Source organism: Xenia sp. Carnegie-2017, unplaced genomic scaffold (assembly GCF_021976095.1).
Source record: "Xenia sp. Carnegie-2017 unplaced genomic scaffold, XeniaSp_v1 HiC_scaffold_16, whole genome shotgun sequence".
Lineage (NCBI taxonomy): Eukaryota > Metazoa > Cnidaria > Anthozoa > Malacalcyonacea > Xeniidae > Xenia > Xenia sp. Carnegie-2017.
In genome coordinates this window covers 3,038,514-3,055,380 of record NW_025813469.1, presented here as the reverse complement: position 1 = coordinate 3,055,380, position 16,867 = coordinate 3,038,514, and the positions used below count along the sequence as shown (strand labels likewise).

General features: G+C 37.7%; 5 protein-coding genes and 1 long non-coding RNA gene across 7 annotated transcripts; 2 read left to right on the top strand and 4 right to left on the bottom strand.

The window, feature by feature from the left end:
• Nucleotides 1-1,309: 1,309 nt before the first annotated feature.
• Nucleotides 1,310-7,026, bottom strand: LOC124437180. The gene is made up of 8 exons (XM_046987188.1): nt 7,019-7,026; nt 6,927-6,966; nt 6,490-6,850; nt 4,880-5,607; nt 3,946-4,206; nt 3,698-3,812; nt 3,295-3,420; nt 1,310-1,842 (listed from the first exon to the last, which is right to left on the bottom strand). Exons 1-8 carry the CDS (start codon nt 7,024-7,026, stop codon nt 1,604-1,606), a joined length of 1,878 nt encoding a protein of 625 aa, XP_046843144.1. The 3' UTR covers nt 1,310-1,603.
• On the top strand, nt 6,774-10,747 carry LOC124436318 (NADH dehydrogenase (ubiquinone) complex I, assembly factor 6-like). Of its 2 annotated transcripts, XM_046986224.1 has the most exons (10): nt 6,774-7,184; nt 7,723-7,822; nt 7,959-8,042; nt 8,119-8,160; nt 8,558-8,614; nt 8,933-9,035; nt 9,153-9,286; nt 9,928-10,029; nt 10,117-10,173; nt 10,540-10,747. In XM_046986224.1, the coding sequence occupies exons 1-10, from the start codon at nt 7,045-7,047 to the stop codon at nt 10,672-10,674; spliced, it is 954 nt and encodes a 317-aa protein (XP_046842180.1). In that variant the 5' UTR covers nt 6,774-7,044; the 3' UTR covers nt 10,675-10,747. The 2 variants fall into 2 exon arrangements, with proteins under 2 accessions (XP_046842180.1, XP_046842181.1); XM_046986225.1 differs by lacking the exon at nt 8,119-8,160.
• Nucleotides 10,748-11,168: 421 nt separating this feature from the next.
• LOC124437179 (ubiquitin-conjugating enzyme E2-17 kDa-like) lies at nt 11,169-12,229 on the bottom strand. The gene is made up of 2 exons (XM_046987187.1): nt 12,205-12,229; nt 11,169-12,099 (listed from the first exon to the last, which is right to left on the bottom strand). Exons 1-2 carry the CDS (start codon nt 12,227-12,229, stop codon nt 11,588-11,590), a joined length of 537 nt encoding a protein of 178 aa, XP_046843143.1. The 3' UTR covers nt 11,169-11,587.
• A 19-nt stretch (nt 12,230-12,248) lies between these two features.
• LOC124436319 lies at nt 12,249-13,600 on the bottom strand. Its single transcript, XM_046986226.1, has 3 exons — nt 13,360-13,600; nt 12,742-12,922; nt 12,249-12,553 (listed from the first exon to the last, which is right to left on the bottom strand). Exons 1-3 carry the CDS (start codon nt 13,598-13,600, stop codon nt 12,478-12,480), a joined length of 498 nt encoding a protein of 165 aa, XP_046842182.1. The 3' UTR covers nt 12,249-12,477.
• On the top strand, nt 12,393-13,380 carry LOC124436320. Its single transcript, XR_006945319.1, has 2 exons — nt 12,393-12,607; nt 12,756-13,380. It is a non-coding gene; the product is annotated as an uncharacterized LOC124436320 (long non-coding RNA).
• A 343-nt stretch (nt 13,601-13,943) lies between the features above and the next one.
• On the bottom strand, nt 13,944-16,631 carry LOC124436317. The gene is made up of 4 exons (XM_046986223.1): nt 15,799-16,631; nt 15,209-15,386; nt 14,970-15,018; nt 13,944-14,720 (listed from the first exon to the last, which is right to left on the bottom strand). The coding sequence occupies exons 1-4, from the start codon at nt 16,142-16,144 to the stop codon at nt 14,190-14,192; spliced, it is 1,104 nt and encodes a 367-aa protein (XP_046842179.1). The 5' UTR covers nt 16,145-16,631; the 3' UTR covers nt 13,944-14,189.
• Between the last annotated feature and the right edge of the window lie 236 nt (nt 16,632-16,867).

The following is a 16,867-nucleotide window of genomic DNA, read 5'->3' as shown; positions in this document are numbered from 1 at the left end:
CTTCCCATCCAAATGTGAGATAAAGTCTTTCTTTAACTTAACTTTCGTTGTTCTACTTCATTTCTTGGCCTACAATTCTTTGATGTTAATGGCCCAATTCTCGGTAGCAGAAGTGGACATATTGCCGCACTAACCATCTGACATGCCGCCATTTTTTTGGTAACGCAAAATGGCTGTCTGTGGCTGGCTAAGCGAGCAAAGCATCACCGCGAGACTCGTTCTTTAAAAGTACATTGAAAAACAAGACAACTTCACACATTTCAAACATTTGTTAGTCCCCAAAACATATGAAAATTTCTAAAGGTGCTCGAATGTATTAAGAAATTTTCAACAAAGTTTACCACAAAACGTATTTAGTACTAGTTCAGAAGTACAAGAATTAATAATTGTGTGCTATAATTCTTTGAAAATTGAAAAATTATCCGTGAGCCATGCGTTGATTTCAGGAATTACGAATTCGTTGTGAGGTATTTTTACAGCAAATTATTATTTATATTTGAAGACAGGAATTTCGATATGTTTGACGATCTATGATTACAATGCCAATTCATTTGTCCGGTTTGGTAATTATAATATTGGCATTGTTGCGAATGTTTTTAAGGATATGATGTTTTCTAAAATCAGCTGGTGTAGGGTTATAACATGATATATATGAGTGAGCAATGTGTGCAAGTTCCGTTTTGAGATGTGTGTAGTCTTCTTGATTACGAACATTGTGTTTGATAGTTTGGTGGATATTTATATAGTAATTAAACGGTGTACATTCTACTTCGCAAACACGCACTTGATTGTATATTGTACATTGCAAATCAATTTTATACTGAAATAACGTATCGATGTACAGTTGTTTCCAATGAAATTGTACGTAGTAATCCCTTATTTTCCCACATTGGGAATATATATGGATCGTACTAACAATATCAACTAACCTTGATTGTTTCGTGTACTCCTTAAGATATTGATGGCGAACTATTTATTATATGGCTAAATTCTCAGGAAAAACATGTATTCAACTACTATTCATTTCATCCACTATTTCATTCAAATGTAAGAGCAAAATGGCAAAATCCTGCTTCGTCGTTATAGCTCAGTCGTAACAAAAGCTAGCCGTATAAAAAACCATCCAGAGGCGAAACTACAGAGCTAATTGGAGAGTATATTCGTATATTTAGTAATGCCCTACTGAATTTTTTTTTAAACTTAATTTAGTTTCGAGCAGGTTGCTTCGGCCAGAATGGTATTTGAATTTAATAATTGGAACCACGAAACTGTTCAAAACCCGACACAAACGAGATGCACAACAAACAAATGCGATTATATAGCTAAATGTGTAAAAACAACTCTTCTCCGCAGGTCAAGGTGTAGGTATCTACTAACTCCTATAGTAATCTCCGTATCTACATAATTGCAATATATAAAATTCAATATATCTATGCCACAATATCTACAAACGTCTTTGGTAAACTTTGACATCTATGAACGCAATTATCGAAGGTTCGAGTTACACGCCACAAAATCGACTAACTCCGTTCCTTCACACAACTTTAAATAACATAACTCAACACTACATGCCACGAAATGTGCGAATACCTTGGGTGGATAATCATAACTGGAAATCGTTTTTAGGCACTTCTTTCAACAGATTCTCACAACGTGCCAACTTTTTGTCAAGGTCATTTTTTTCCTCCACCAACCGTTTTCGTTTACTTTGTCCGAAATTCTCCCTCTTTATGCTGTTGGCAAGTTCCTTTTTCAAATTGTCCATTTCACGTTTCTTTTTGCGCATTTCATACTTAATTTTCTTTTGCTTTTCCTTTTCTATCGAATGATTACGCGCAACGTCTACAAACAGAAAAATAAAAATATATTTCATTTTGGCATTGGGCGTAACGAGACGGTTTTAACAGACGGTTGTGGGGTCAAGGTTGTCATGACAACTTTGTCGGAAGAATCAATGGTGTTCGCTTTGACTTAAGCAAGATGGTTTATCCACTGAACTAAAATACATGGAACGCTACCTGTAATAGAAAAGTCTAATAAACTATTGAAGCCAAATTTTACACGCAGACACGTGTGTGGTATAGTGAAGGCAGCCATCATGGTTGTGAAAGATAATGTCCATGACACAAAGCAAGAGGGTTTATTAAAGAGGTGTGGCAGTCATGAAGAATGTGTCGGAAAGAATCCAGGAAACTTTTGTAGTCATGTGACAATCTGCCGACAAATACAAGAAATGTAAAATAGTTGTTGGTTAAAAGTGCGCCAGTACGATTTTGCTGTAGGACTTTATGCAATCGTCCACAAACAATCCTGAGCTGGCTATATTCCTGAGTATGGTCTACAACCTGAGCTGGTTTTATTCCTGAGTATGGTCTACAAACTGAGCTGGCTATATTCCTGAGTATGGTCTACAAACTGAGCTGGCTGGTTGATATTCCTGAGTATGGTCTACAAACTGAGCTGGTTTTATGGTCTACAAACTGAGCTGAGTATGGTCTACAAACTGAGCTGGTTATATTCCTGAGTATGGTCTACAAACTGAGCTGGCTATATTCCTGAGTATGGTCTACAAACTGAGCTGGCTATATTCCTGAGTATGGCTGAGCTTATATTCCTGAGTATGGTCTACAAACTGAGCTGGCTATATTCCTGAGTATGGTCTACAAACTGAGCTGCTATATTCCTGAGTATGGTCTACAAACTGAATACTGATGGCTGAGCTGAGTATGGTCTACAAACTGAGCTGGCTATATTCCTGAGTATGGTCTACAAACTGAGCTGGCTATATTCCTGAGTAAGGTCTACAAACTGAGCTGGTTATATTCCTGAGTAAGGTCAACAAACTGAGCTGGCTATACTCCTGAGTATGGTCTACAAACTGAGCTGGTTATATTCCTGTATGGTCTACTGGTCTACAAACTGAGCTGGCTATATTCCTGAGTATGGTCTATGAGCTGACTATATGAGTATGGCTGAGCTGGCTATATCCTGAGTATGGCTGAGCTGGTATTCCTGAGTATGGACTGAGCTGATATATTCCTGAGTATGGTCTACAAACTGAGTGAGTGGTCTACAAACTGAATACTTGAGCTGGCTATACTCCTGAGTATGGTCTACAAACTTAGCTGGTTATACTGAGTATGGTCTACAAACTGAGCTGGTTATATTCCTGAGTATGGTCAACAAACTGAGCTGGCTATATTCCTAAGTATGAGCATCTATTTTTGCATGGTATTATGATGCCTTTGGCTCTATGGATTTATGAGTTATGTCAAAATAAAATACAAGCTTTACCTGACAGCGAGGTTTTTAATTCGTTTATCCTGTCCACATGACCCTTTTTCGTGTTCTCAATTACGCTTGTCAAATTTTGCAGCACACCTGCTTCTTTAAGACTATCCATCAGGCTGACTTGGGTACCTCAAATAAAATTCTATACATTAACGACATTTCAATTCGCGCGTTTTCTACTAAGTTGAAGTACAACCCCGAACGTCCACCGCGATGTATTTTAATATCTCAGAGCGAGACCTCTGTACACGTGATCGTGGATGTGACCTGCTCATATCATACCGTAGATCAAGTGAGGAGCAAAGGAAGATATGCCCACACCAACATGAGCACCAAGTCGCGGACTCGCGTGGAAAATATAAATTAGACGATTTGCTATAAAATTTGTTATGCAGTAAAATCTTACCCTGACCGTCTTCAGGTCCCTCTTTCGCTGGTGTATCGTTAGCAATACTGCTGTTGTCCTCTTGTTCTGTGTTATTTGTGCTCGGGTTATTGGAAAGTCCATCGTTATCAGGCTCCTATTGCAAAAAGATTTTTCCTTAAACACAGAGGTTATTTTATGTAGGCTTAGTGCAGTAAGCGCCTCGTTGGACGACACCACCACAATTTCAATGCTGGTGTATAATTCTTTGGAATCCGAAGCTCGTTTACCTCACTACATCGGCACATTTCTTCAAATTCCAAATTTTCACCTTCCCTTTTCGTGTCCACTGTTTCTTCATTATCTTCAGTTGCTTCTCCCTCATCTTCGATGGCTTCAAAGGAGTTTGGGGGCGAGCCAGACTCGACAGTTGAGGTGATATGTAATGAGTTTGGTGCCACAATAGCCGTCGGTATAAGGTCCGCATCCTGGTCAGCGGTGGGAGCAGGTGTCGAAATGAATTCCTCGTTGACATGACTAATTGTTTCATCCTAAAGCAAACCGAACAAGGCCATTACGAATACAGATGTTCACATAAGTGATTGCACGAAACGTTCCTGTGCTCAAATAACTGGGAAATAACAGCCTTTAAAAGAAATGAGTTTATAATGTTATGAAATTTGTTTAGTAGAACTTAACTGGCTGCCCTGCTACAGAACTAAGCTTTCTGGCTGGCTACAGGAATAGCTTTCTGCCTGGCTACAAGAATAGCTTTCTGGCTGGCTACACGAATAACTTTCTGGCTGGCTACAAGAATAGCTTTCTGGCTTGCTACAGGAATAACTTTCTGGCTGGCTATGGGAATAACTTTCTGGCTGGCTACAAGTATAGCTTTCTGGCTGACTACAGGAATAACTTTCTGGCTGGCTATGGGAATGGCTTTCTGGCTGGCTACAGGAATAGCTTTCTGACTGGCTGCAGGAATAGCTTTCTGTCTGGCAGCATAACCTAACTTACTGGCCAGCTGCAGTACTTAGCTTGATGGCTGGTTGAAGTACTTAGCTTGATAGCCGGCTACAGGACTAAACTAGTTGGCTGGCTACTGGACTTAACTTGTTGGCTGGCTACTTGACTAAACTTTGAGACTGGCTACTATTCTGTTTGTGCCATTTCAAATGGAAAACTTTCATTTGCTATGGCTTGTTAACGTTTCAATAATCATACCCCGCTGTCAACGTGAATAGGATCTTCTTCCAAGGATGATGTGGAGTTTTTGGTTTTTTCGGATCCGTCACTTGAGTTGCTTAGCTCGGATGAAGCAGACGGCAGGTTTGTGAAGTCAACCTCGCCGGAAATGTTGGGCAGCACGGAGCTCGTGAACTGGTTCGATCTTCGTTCCGACTTTCTCCTCGATTCCTCACTGCAATCCACCGGAGTTGGAAGTGGATAACCGGCCTTTTTTAAAATGGTGCTTCTTAGGAAGTTTGCAAGTGCCGAGTTGCACTTCTCGGCTGTTGCGAGAGGTCCTATACTAAGCTTGTTCACTATCATACAGTCGGCACCAGCGTCGAGAAGCTTCTCGATAATGTTCATGCACTTGCCATTGGAGGAGAGTATGTTTAGGACTGTATCGCCAGCACAATTACGTGCATTCAAGCATTTACGCCTTTTAGCACTGGGCATCCTTTTCACATGTGTGAGCATGGTCAGAAATAGGTTCTCGTAAAGAGAGTAACATTTGTTCTGCTCCATGAATTGCGCAGCGAGATGAAGTGGCGTGTTCTGTAGATAATCGCCAATCAATAGGCAATCGCTTAGTTGGGATAGGATAGCATCAAATCGCGAAACGCACAATCGTCCGCTCTTCATCGACACGGTGTCTGGTATTGTCATGAGTGTACGATGCAGACATGTCTCCAACGTACTAGATTTTTGGACCGTGGGACTGAAACCTATAAATAGTGTAAGGAACCAAGAGTTTTAGGGTGCTGGTAGCCTGGAGCGATTCCAGTGGTACGGAGATGGTTGGTAAAGAAAAAGTAAGAAAAACGTTTTGATTTACTTTTTCATTTTTTTTATAGCTCAGAAAATGTCCATGCTACAAAATTGACACATTTATCAGTTAGAATTAATAATAGTCAAATAAGGGGGCAGATGCCTACTTCATACGTATAATTTGATCAAACTGGGGGGATGTTGACTTCCTTCAGTGCACTTGCCTGGTGCATAGCATCAAGTAAAACCCCATTATGGTACTTAGGCACCTTTTTTATAGACGTGACAGGGGGGGCACTGCTCAAAGAGATTTTTGGTTTGAACTGTAGTAAAAATCTGATCAGAAGTAAACAGTAAAAATACTTATGATCAAGCTTTACAGCTAATGAACATGCATATTAGTATACGAGACAAAATATGCCACAGCTAGAGTGAACTATGTTTGTATGCTTGTATAGCAACAGTTATTCGATTTCCATCACTTCTTGTGAAGGCAAAATTGTTGCTATAATTAGTTGAAAAAGATCATTCACTGATTGGATGTTAAACATGTACAATATATGTTATAGAACTTCAGAAGTAGGTCATTTCCAAGAATTAGCAACCAAAAAACCCTCATTACCTATGCACACAATAGCACACACATTGACTGCAGTGAAAGAGGAGGGGTTAAGGGGCACACCCATTTTCTCTATGGACAAGCAATTTATTTGGTAAAATAAGGCATATTGTCATTCTATTCCTCCCCTCCCTCTCTCCAAACACTTTTGAACATGCTCTGCATTCACTGGAATACATTGCACAGGCAATACCTCAATCGTATCAGTGTATGAACCAACCTTGATCAAGAAGCCACCTCACGGCGTTTGTTTTTCCGAGTACGCATGCCCAGTGGATTAAAGGGAACTGATATTTTCTGTTAACTTCTGGAATTTCGTCGTTCCTATTCCATCCTCCCTTCTCCAGTTTTCTTATCTCGCTACTCAAGGAGAAAAAGTTTTTATCGTGGTCCTTTGTATTCAGCAAGGCAACAAGTAAATCGCTGTGCTTGTACGTTTGCCGCACGGCCCACAGAAAGGTGTACAACGAATCGACATATCCCGCGCCAGGAAAGAGGAACCAGTCGCCCTTCTTCAACAAGCTTTGTCTCGTTGCATTACCCTCGATACTTTTCCGTTCAAAGCCAATTTTTACATGAATCTAAACTTCAAGACTTAGAGCAGTTGTTGAAATTTAAATGTTTGCTCGTATACCGTGGTAGCGTGGTGTTAGATACTGTTGTTATAGTATTTAAACGTGGAGAATGAGACACCCCCCTGAGACAAATATGTTTGGTATGTAATACGGGGGCACTAGTCAATAAAGTACAAGTACATGGCAAAGGTTGTGGATGGATGGCATTTGTGCTAAAACATAGCAATTTTCGGTCACTTTCTAAAGCAAGGACTGTCGTACAGAGACAAATCGTGAAAAAAAGCAGCATTTACGAACGTCGTGATGCGACTGCAATAAATTATTGCGTGAATCTCGTAAGGTATTTGCGTTTTAAATTTCATTAAATGTGCAGACGTTGAAAGTTGCTTCTCCTCCAACCGATGCAAAGTGCTCATTCTTTTGAGGAAAAACACATTTCAACATGTTTTGAGATACCACGTTATGGTATTATAATGCATACTTATTTTGTAATTTGGTACATGAAATTGCTAGTTGCATGCAGTTTCACAGACTTGTCGACTTTCATACTCCCTCTCCAAGCAAGTCCACAACCCCCCAGTTACAGATATTTGAAACAAGCTTGACATCATTTAGCATATGTTTGCTATATTATTACATGGAATGCACCAATAAAGCTTTCTTCATAGACTCCTACGAATGAAAATCTCCTCAATAATAAGGACTATGTTTACTAAGACTGTCTTTGAATATGAAAGGAATATTTCTAAGTGTTAATGTATGTATTCACCCAGACCTAATCCAATGGCAATCTTCAACTCATGTTTAGTTTGAGGGCGCCCATGTCTGTCTCTTGCCATTTAATGACAATGTGACAAGTTGTATATTTTTGACTACAGGCATCATGATTATGAAAACTATCTGTGTTGTTTGCTGGTGAAGAAGCAAAGTCGAAATGCTATTTTTGCCATCAGAGCACTGAATGTTGAACTTGCAAAAGTAAGCATAGCACATGCCATATGGATATTATGTCACATGTAAACATGACTATTACAATATTTTGAAATTAAAATATACACTTCATTGGCTAGAGTTTGATTTATTTTTGTAATTCTACTTCAACTTCTGCATTAAGATAAGTGACTCGACCACGGTAGAAACCATTGGCAAGATGAAGCTGAAGTTTTGGAGAGATACTGTACAAAGTATTTACACCAAGGTGCGCTATCTTCCACTAGTATTATGTAGTGGATTTAATGTAAATATTTATAGACCTAAGCATAGTCTATTTATAGGGTTCTTGTCCAGACCACCCAGTTGCCAAAGAGCTTCAAAAGGTCAGCTATTTTGAGTGCTTCTTTAGAGGAGGTGCCAGTTTATTTCAAGGAACATACTAGATCTGACTACCAAAATCTTGTAAAACAAAATTCAGATATTCAATAGTATCTGTTTTTTGTAGTACTTTTGAGTCACTGTATTAGTAATGCAGAGCAACTGTTTTATGACACTAAAGAAACAAATCTATTCATGAAAAAACTCAAATCTCTCCTACCCAGTCCCCTGATGATGGTCTTTATTAATTACCAGTATTACAAATTATGTATTATCATTACAATCTGTTCGATGTGATCCAGTCAGTGATTATTTGGTCAAGTTGTGTGTCCAATAAAGTGGTATCTTTTACATCCCTTTTGTTTTTATAACCTCTGGCATGAAGTGTGTCCGTCTATTTAGGCTATTGAGCTCTATGGACTGTCAAAACATTGGATCAGCAGAATACTTGATAGTAGGGTGAGAATTGTATTTGTGTTCTTATTTGGAAATGGATAACATTAATATTGCTAGGTACAGATTTACTGGCAACGTAAGCTTCCCCCATTTCTTTGTTTGTATTGCTGTTTCATAGTGCAAGTAATATTTCTTTTAAAACTTTGGCTTTTGATGATAATGAATTGACAAGTTTTAGATAGAGATAGAACTCTATTTATATAGTTTGACACAACATTTTATTCGAACGTCATAAAGCCTGTACTTTGTAGATCTTCAAACATTAGTTTTACGCCATATTTTCTTCATGCTTCATCCCGTTTGTTTGTTTTTTTGTATCAGGAGGAAAATTTACACTCAAATCCTTTTACAAACATGGAGGAACTCGAAGCTTATTCTGAGAGATCCGTTTCGTCTATTTTGTATTTGTCTCTCGAAGCTTCAGGTAATGGAACGATTTTGGAATAAAACTTTGAAGAACGCGATGTGTTGTAATAATTTTCAAGTGATATAATTATTTTAAGGTGATATAATTATTTTAAGGTGATATAATTATTTTAAGGTGTGAAAGATGCAAATGCAGATCATTGTGCAAGTCATCTGGGAAAAGCGATGGGAATTATCACTTTACTACGTTCCACTCTTCATCATCTAAAATCTAGAAAAGTTTTATGGCCAAATGATATTATGATAAAGGTGAACAACATCATGTCTTTATAAAGTGAATGGTTTGAACCTGGGAGTATCGTTACATGTTGATAGATTTAGAACATTCAGGTTATTAAAGTCCTTCCTGAGAAGGACTTGTCGAAACGTCAGTCAACATCAACATCAACAATCCTTCTCAGGACTCTAGCAACCGGGACGATCTACATCTATGTACGATCATATTTTTATGGCAACTTCACCAGTCGCAGCTGGTGGGTGCTTGCCAGTGGCCGTAAGCAACTACTGTTTGAGTAATTAATTTTGATCAAGGGGGGAGGGGAGGGAGAACGTGCAATGATTTGGCGGCAAGGACTTTTGTTTGCCGATTTGAGTTTAGTTGAAAAGGCGATTATCATACAACAAAATTTTATTGGCATCAGTCAATTCTACAAGCCAAATTAATTTTGTTCACCCCAGATTTTCAATCACCTATCCCGGTACCACTGCTTCAGTTGAAGTTTGCCAAACCACCTATCACCACTGCTGATCTTAATAGAGTTCAGATGTTTTGCCTTTAATGTTTAAACTCCACATAATGGTGTGTTAAAGTAAGGCTATATGTTAAACTGGTTCATGTACTTTTGTTGTTGTTCTGAGAATAACTTAAAGCTAAGTATTTCCATTTTTAGAACGGTATTTCACAAGAAGACATGCTACGTGGCCGAAATCTACCAGCAATCAAAGAAGCCACGTATGAAATTGCTTGCCGTGCGCATGCTCATTTAGATAAAGTATGTTTAGTGGACGCTACCAGAAATATATTTTTCATTACTAATGCGAGATTCTTTTTCTGACGCCATTTTCGCTGTTCATTGTAGGCAAAGACTCTTGGTAAAAATATTCCCAAACTCGGATCTCGCTGTCTTCTCCCAATTGTGAGTAATATTTTGAATGCAACATTTGAGAGATTAGGTCTTTAATGTAAGGTTCAAACGTACTCAAGAATATACACTATTGTCTAATGAGATTTGCCCTCACTTGGAGAAATCAGAGATTGCTTAATTGTATTAATAATTCAAAATTGTTAATAATGCTTGAATATATTCAATGAACCAAAATGTTTTAGTACAGTTGAGTGATGTTTGAGAAAAAATGTCGAGTCTTTTTGAACCCTACCCTGAAGAAACAACTGATTTCATAGAAAGCTTTTAGCAAACAACCCAACAACCAATCAGGTTAACTATTTGCCCTTAGAAAAGCTCTACAGCTAATCAGAGCTCTCAAACGTTTGATTTTTTTAGGTACCGTTCAACACTTTCTTGGAAAATTTACGGCAAATGGACTTCGATATATTTGATTCAAAACTTTATCAGAGAAATGGGATTTTACCTGTTCTATTATTGAAAGTTTTGCTTATGGGATCATTTGGAAGGTAGCGCCATTGAACTAATTTAACTGGTTGGCTACTTCCCGCCAAAATTTGTAGCCAGCAATTCAACTAGTCCCAATCTTTCTGCCGGAAGAATGCTCTACAGAATAAACTCAAATGGCCGCTCTCAAATGTCTTCTGATTTTTTTATAGGTACCAGATAACACATTTCAGATAAATTGGAATAATTTACGGCAAAAGTTGGACTTGATTGATTACCACTTATACAATCTTTCAAAATGCTTTATCAGGCGTCATTTTGGTTCAATTGTTGTTCAGTACAGATCAACTGGAAAAATTCCCATATGACGATAACGGCATGGTACATGTACCTATTACCTCCATGCCAAAATATAGTAGCCATGTACCATTCCTGAAGTCAATATTGTGAAGTCGACTAACGGCAGTGTTTCTGCGACTGTAAAGAAACGGGAAGGTGTTGAGAAAACAACGAAGCGAATTGTTTTTGCAACGTTACAACACAACAATCGGCTTGAGAAATTTCATTTTATATACACTTTAATAATATAAGTTTCCTTTACAGAATTTGAATAACAATTAACAATTGCCGCTTTTTAGCATGCCTTTTATTTCATTATCGACTACAATACTCATTTTTAATCGACAATTTTCATTTTATTTCGACGATGGCACAATTTGAAGATGCGGCCCAGCTTTCAGTCATTTCGATGCGATTCTGTGTCGATTTTACTATTTTTCTGATGTTGATATTTGCTCGTCACGTAAAATTAAGTTGACCGAATCAATTTTTAATTCTAGTAATGGTAACATTTATTTCACAATTCTCAGTTATCAAAGTTTGCATTTTAACGTGAAATGAACTCGTGTCTAAATGTGCAATGGACTAATACAGTGTGAAAAGAGCTGGTAGGTACTCGTGGCTGGGACAACTCGAATTTCTATCTATTTGTTATCGGCTTAAGTTCTTGATTTTGATAATGATGCTGCGCAAACTTTCTTGTCCAGTCTCTCGCAACTATGTTAAAGTATTCTCTGTCCTCGGTATACATTCGCCAAACCTCGTGCTCCATGCATCCCTGACAGTTAGGATCTGTTAACATGGACTGGATTCGAACCAAAAACATCGGTATTGTTACTGCTGGACTCCAGTTATGACGAAGACAATGAATAAATATGTCGCCATGACAGTTAATGTTAGGGTGTAGAATTCGCGTTAGAAAGCGCACCTTGGGCGGATAAAGAGGATAGCCTGCGGGTAATTTCAGGTGTATGTAAAATACACCGTTTGCGTAAACCGAGTCGGGTGGTCCTGGGATCGAAGCTTGCCAATTCCAACCCTCGTCAACTGGACGTGCTCGAATACCATCGGGTCGATTTTCTAATTTTGACAATTGTTTTTGATCGATCTGTTCCGTATGCGACAAATGTCCGAGACGTCGTCTACGATTCTCTAGATGAATGATAATGTGTTTAGGCAGACTTGAAATATATTTATATATGGCAATACCATACCAAATCAATATTCTATAAATTAATTTAAAACACAAAATTATACTTCTTAAAGTCAATACAGTTTTCATATTCAGATTAGGTACGTAACCTGTAAAGTATCAGCTCAGTAGTGGATCTAGGGTAAGTTACATAAAAATGAATCACAATAGCTCATTCTTGGATATAATCATATTTCGAAAGATTGTTAAGACATTTCCGTTTTTGTACTATTTAGAAAGTAATAACGAATAACGTTCGGGTATTTTGAATTTATTATTTAATTTACGCTATAGCGTGTCAGTGGTGTATCTAGGATGATCGTGTTTAGAATTAAATCTTATTGTTTACGGAAGAATTTGACTAACTTGTTGAAACTTTCTTCTAGACATGGCAAACAAGTTGAGGCTTCCAACCTAGAAAATAAAGGTACTGTTGACCTCTGAAGCTCAAACAGAGATTTTTTGCAGGTATGTCAGCTGAAGTTAAGAGGATTTCTCTGATTAAGGACATAAGTAAGAAAGGTTTTCGAAATGTAAAGTAATTAGATTTATTAATTGAAATCTTGAATATGTTATTCGTTCATAGCTCCAGTAACACTTACATTTTCAAAAATAGATCTTGCCAAGATGTGACTACACCATGGGGACAAAAGATGGGCCATTTTGTCTCAAAATGCACCTTCCAGTTTATTGATTTTACAGTGAGCATGCGCCATCTTTGACACACTAGCGATAATTTGATCAGCCCCTCATCGTCCAGATATGAGAAAATATGCATGAGAACTAAACGAGATACTGTGGGTAATTAATGTGAGACTGAATGTGGAAGTAGTCAGTTCTAGTGAACCCTTGTTCACATCAATAAGAGCAAACAGCATTAGCTGGTTGAAGTGTTTCCTAGTTTTGAATTAAATGAGAATTGAGAGTGATATCTTTATGACACTTATTGTCATGTGCGCTTTGAAAGTGACCAAAATTAATTGATATTCTAAGATAGAAAGAATTGATATGTTTTTCCTCTGACATGAACAAAAGTAGAAAATATTTGAGAAAATAGCGAATGACAACATTCAGACCACAACAATGTATCACGCAACTGGACAAATAAAATCAAATTACACACTTAGTGGAACATTGTGTGAAATAGCTACTTGGCAAAAACGTTTGAATAAAGTCTACCAAAGCTTAAATGATTTGAAATAAATTGATTCACCACCTACTTTGAGTGGGCAAACATTTAACCAAACTATCATCGATTTTTGTGCCTTGTACGATGCTTCCTTGTTGTGGGCTTATGGTTGGATTTTCTTCTTTGTGGCGAATGCAGACTTTCCTTTCAGAATTTCTACCTTGGCGATGGATAAACGTGTGACAGTGCTTGCAAAGCGGTCCATTTAAAGGACTCGATAAAACAACGTCACATATAACACAGACTTGGGAAACGACGTTATGCGCCATCATCTACTAGTATTTTTTGTGACCTTTATCGACAATTCCTGTTAAAAGCCCGTGTCCAAAGTTCCTGCCGCAACGTTTAGCCAACTTTCATTTACCTTTTTATGATTGATGTGCATACAGTTGCTTATGGGAAGACGTTGTTTATACGCAACGATTTCAGAAATCCAAAACCAAACAATTTGAAAGTCAGTGCTTTTAATTCGTTCATTTTAGTCAACTTATACGAAAAATCTGGCTGCCTTCAAAAGAAGACGAAGTCTGAACATTTGTTGACTATGCAAAATTTACATAGCTATAGCATTTCCTGTGCTCCCCACAGGGATAACTTCAATGATTAAAATACTTATTCAAATTGCGAACTTGTATTTTATCTTGCTTATATGAAGTGTACAGAGAGAAAGATTGCTCATTACGGCCAAATTAAAACAGAGCAAGAGGTTGTATGAAAAACCTTTCCGAGTAAAATAGCTGTACACGTCTCATTTATCAAATTTTGCAAAGTGCAAATAGTTTTTTCATAATTTTGTCATTATTGTGAAATGAACTCATCCAGTTTGATACAAACTACTATACACCCTCACCATGCAGACATTTAATTCTGAACATCTATCAAGTTGTGTTCGGAATTTTGGTAATGATGCTGTGCGAATTTTCTTGTCCAGTCTCTTGCAACAATGTTAAAGTATTCTCTGTCCTCGGTGTACATTTGCCCAACCACGTGCTCCATGCACACGTGACAGTAAGGATCCGTTAACAGGGACTGGATGCTAACCAAAACCATCGATTCTGTTAGCGCTGGAGTCCAATTTTGATGAAGAGGAATGTCTAGACCTATGTCTCCATGACGGTTAACGTTTGGGTGAAAAATTCGCGTGAGGAAGCGTAGCCGCGGTGGATGAAAAGGATAATTCTTGGGTAGTTCCAAGTGTAGGTAAAAAATGCCGTTTTCATAAACCGAATTGGGTGGTCCAGCGATTGACACTTGCCAATTCAAACGCTCGTCGTCGACCGGACATGCTCGTATACCATCGGGCATGTCGCGTAACTCTTGTAGATTATCAGAAAGACGATTTTGAATCCAAAGATTGGGAGCACGAGGAGTCTCTGGGACGGCTATAATTTTCTGTATGAATAATAATGTGTTTGTTACCATATGTATGGTATATTTATCTATGGCCATCGCCTATTATAAACAAATTCAAAACGCAGTATCATAATTACTAAAGTAAGTAATGTTTTGTGACTTTTCTTAGTTGAGCATCATGTGAAATATAAACTCAGCAGTAGTTATCATGGATGTATTTACAATAAAAAAACTTAGTAAGTGATCACTTAAAGTTGAATATCTCTGTCTATAGCAGGATTTGATTACCCCATTGAAACTTTCTTCTAGACATGGCAAACACGTCGAAGCTTCCATCCTAAAAAACGGAGATAATGTTTGCAGACTTCAGATGACCAAACAGACATTTATTACAGGTATATCAGTTCAAGCAATGAGCATTAAAGAAAGTTTAAGATAGTAAAGATATAGATCAAAAGGTAAAGAAAGCGTATTAGTTTGTAAACTTCAAGTTGATTCTATGGATCACGCGCTCATTCATCTCTTACATTTTGAAATACAAATCTCTCCAACATGAAACTGAACCGACAGGACGAAATACAGGCCATTTCTTCTTAAACTGCACCTTCCATACTCTTTCCTCAGCGAGACCGTGCCATTTTTGACACACCTGCGATGCCTTGTACAGGCCATTCTCATCCAGATAGGAGAATATATGCATCAGAACTAAACGAAATACATTTAGTAATATTAGGCTGAGGCTCAATCTAAAGTATTCTGGTGAGCCTTTCTATAAAACCAAATTTCAATGAGTGCATGACCGAAATATTTGCAGGTGTTTCACTATGTCATTATAAAATTTAATTGATGAGAAACGAGAGCACATTCTTCTTTGTTTAGGGAAAATTCAAGTCACTAAATACTGGTAGCAAAACCAGAATACTTAAAGGTCCGTTGGAACCAAACAGGAAAACGCAATGTTTCCTAATTTATCCATGAATATCCCCCATGCTTCTTCATGTTTGCGAAACCTTGGTGAACATGGTGGTTAAAGCCGAGCTACTATGCTTGAAAAAAGTGTATTATATAGTTAAGCCAAAGCTTAATTGATTTGAAATAGAATTTATTTTCAACGTACTATCATCAGGAAAACGATTAAACAATTCATCATCCATGCTTGTATCTTGTACCATGTGTGGTATTGCATTGAACTTCTGAAATCGTTCAAGGTCTTGTTCACTATCGAATTCCTCTTCCGAAATTGTGCGATGAGGATACAACGACGTGTGGCAACGGTAGCAAAGTGGACTTCTCCAGGGACTCTTTAGCACAACTTCACATGCAACACAGACTTCAGAAACGAAGTCGTAGACCAGAAGAGAAGACTTCGCATCTTCCTCTTTTTGGATTCCTTGTGATCTTTCATCGACGTCTGCTGGTAAAGGTGTACTACAAGCCTTCAATAAAGTCTCATCTTCTTTCATTTTCCTTTTACGAATAATCGTAAATACAGTTACCGCCGTTTACAGGCAAAACTTGTTTGTAAGCAATAATTTTCGACATCCAAATCAAACTTTTAAAAGTATATTGTTCAAACGCGACAATGTGCAAAGTTTTCTTTATAAGAAAAATCCGGTTACGAGAAAAAGACTAATGTATTAAGTGTTGCAATTGACATTGCTAATGCGTAACAAAATAACAAAATTACTTTTCACCGAATTCTCGAAATTCTTTATAATGCAAAATAGGAGTAACTATGGTAACACGAAGGTGACATAAATTATTGAAATAGTTATTCAAATTGTTAACTTGTGCACTATTTTGAATATATATGATATATGACAGTACAATGATTGCTGTCTTTTTATGGTGACAACGGCAAGAGATTGTCACTTGAAAAGTGATTTGTTCCAATAAAATACCAAGTAAAAGACAGGTCTGTGACGAGTCAAAATAAATACAACAGCTTGACGAAACAAGGACTCGGACAGCTGAGGACTCGTGTGCATTTATCGCTTATTCTGCTTCACGCGTCGATCCTAGATCTGGTTTCTCAATGGATAATGTCATATTGTTTTGTAACTCATCTCCTCGTGTACCTCGAAAATCGACTTACCAATGTACTGTAACTTATTTCAAAAAGTTCTGATGCGTCTTCTAAACTTTTACGACCGTTTGATCTTCATGAATCACTCCACAAAACATCT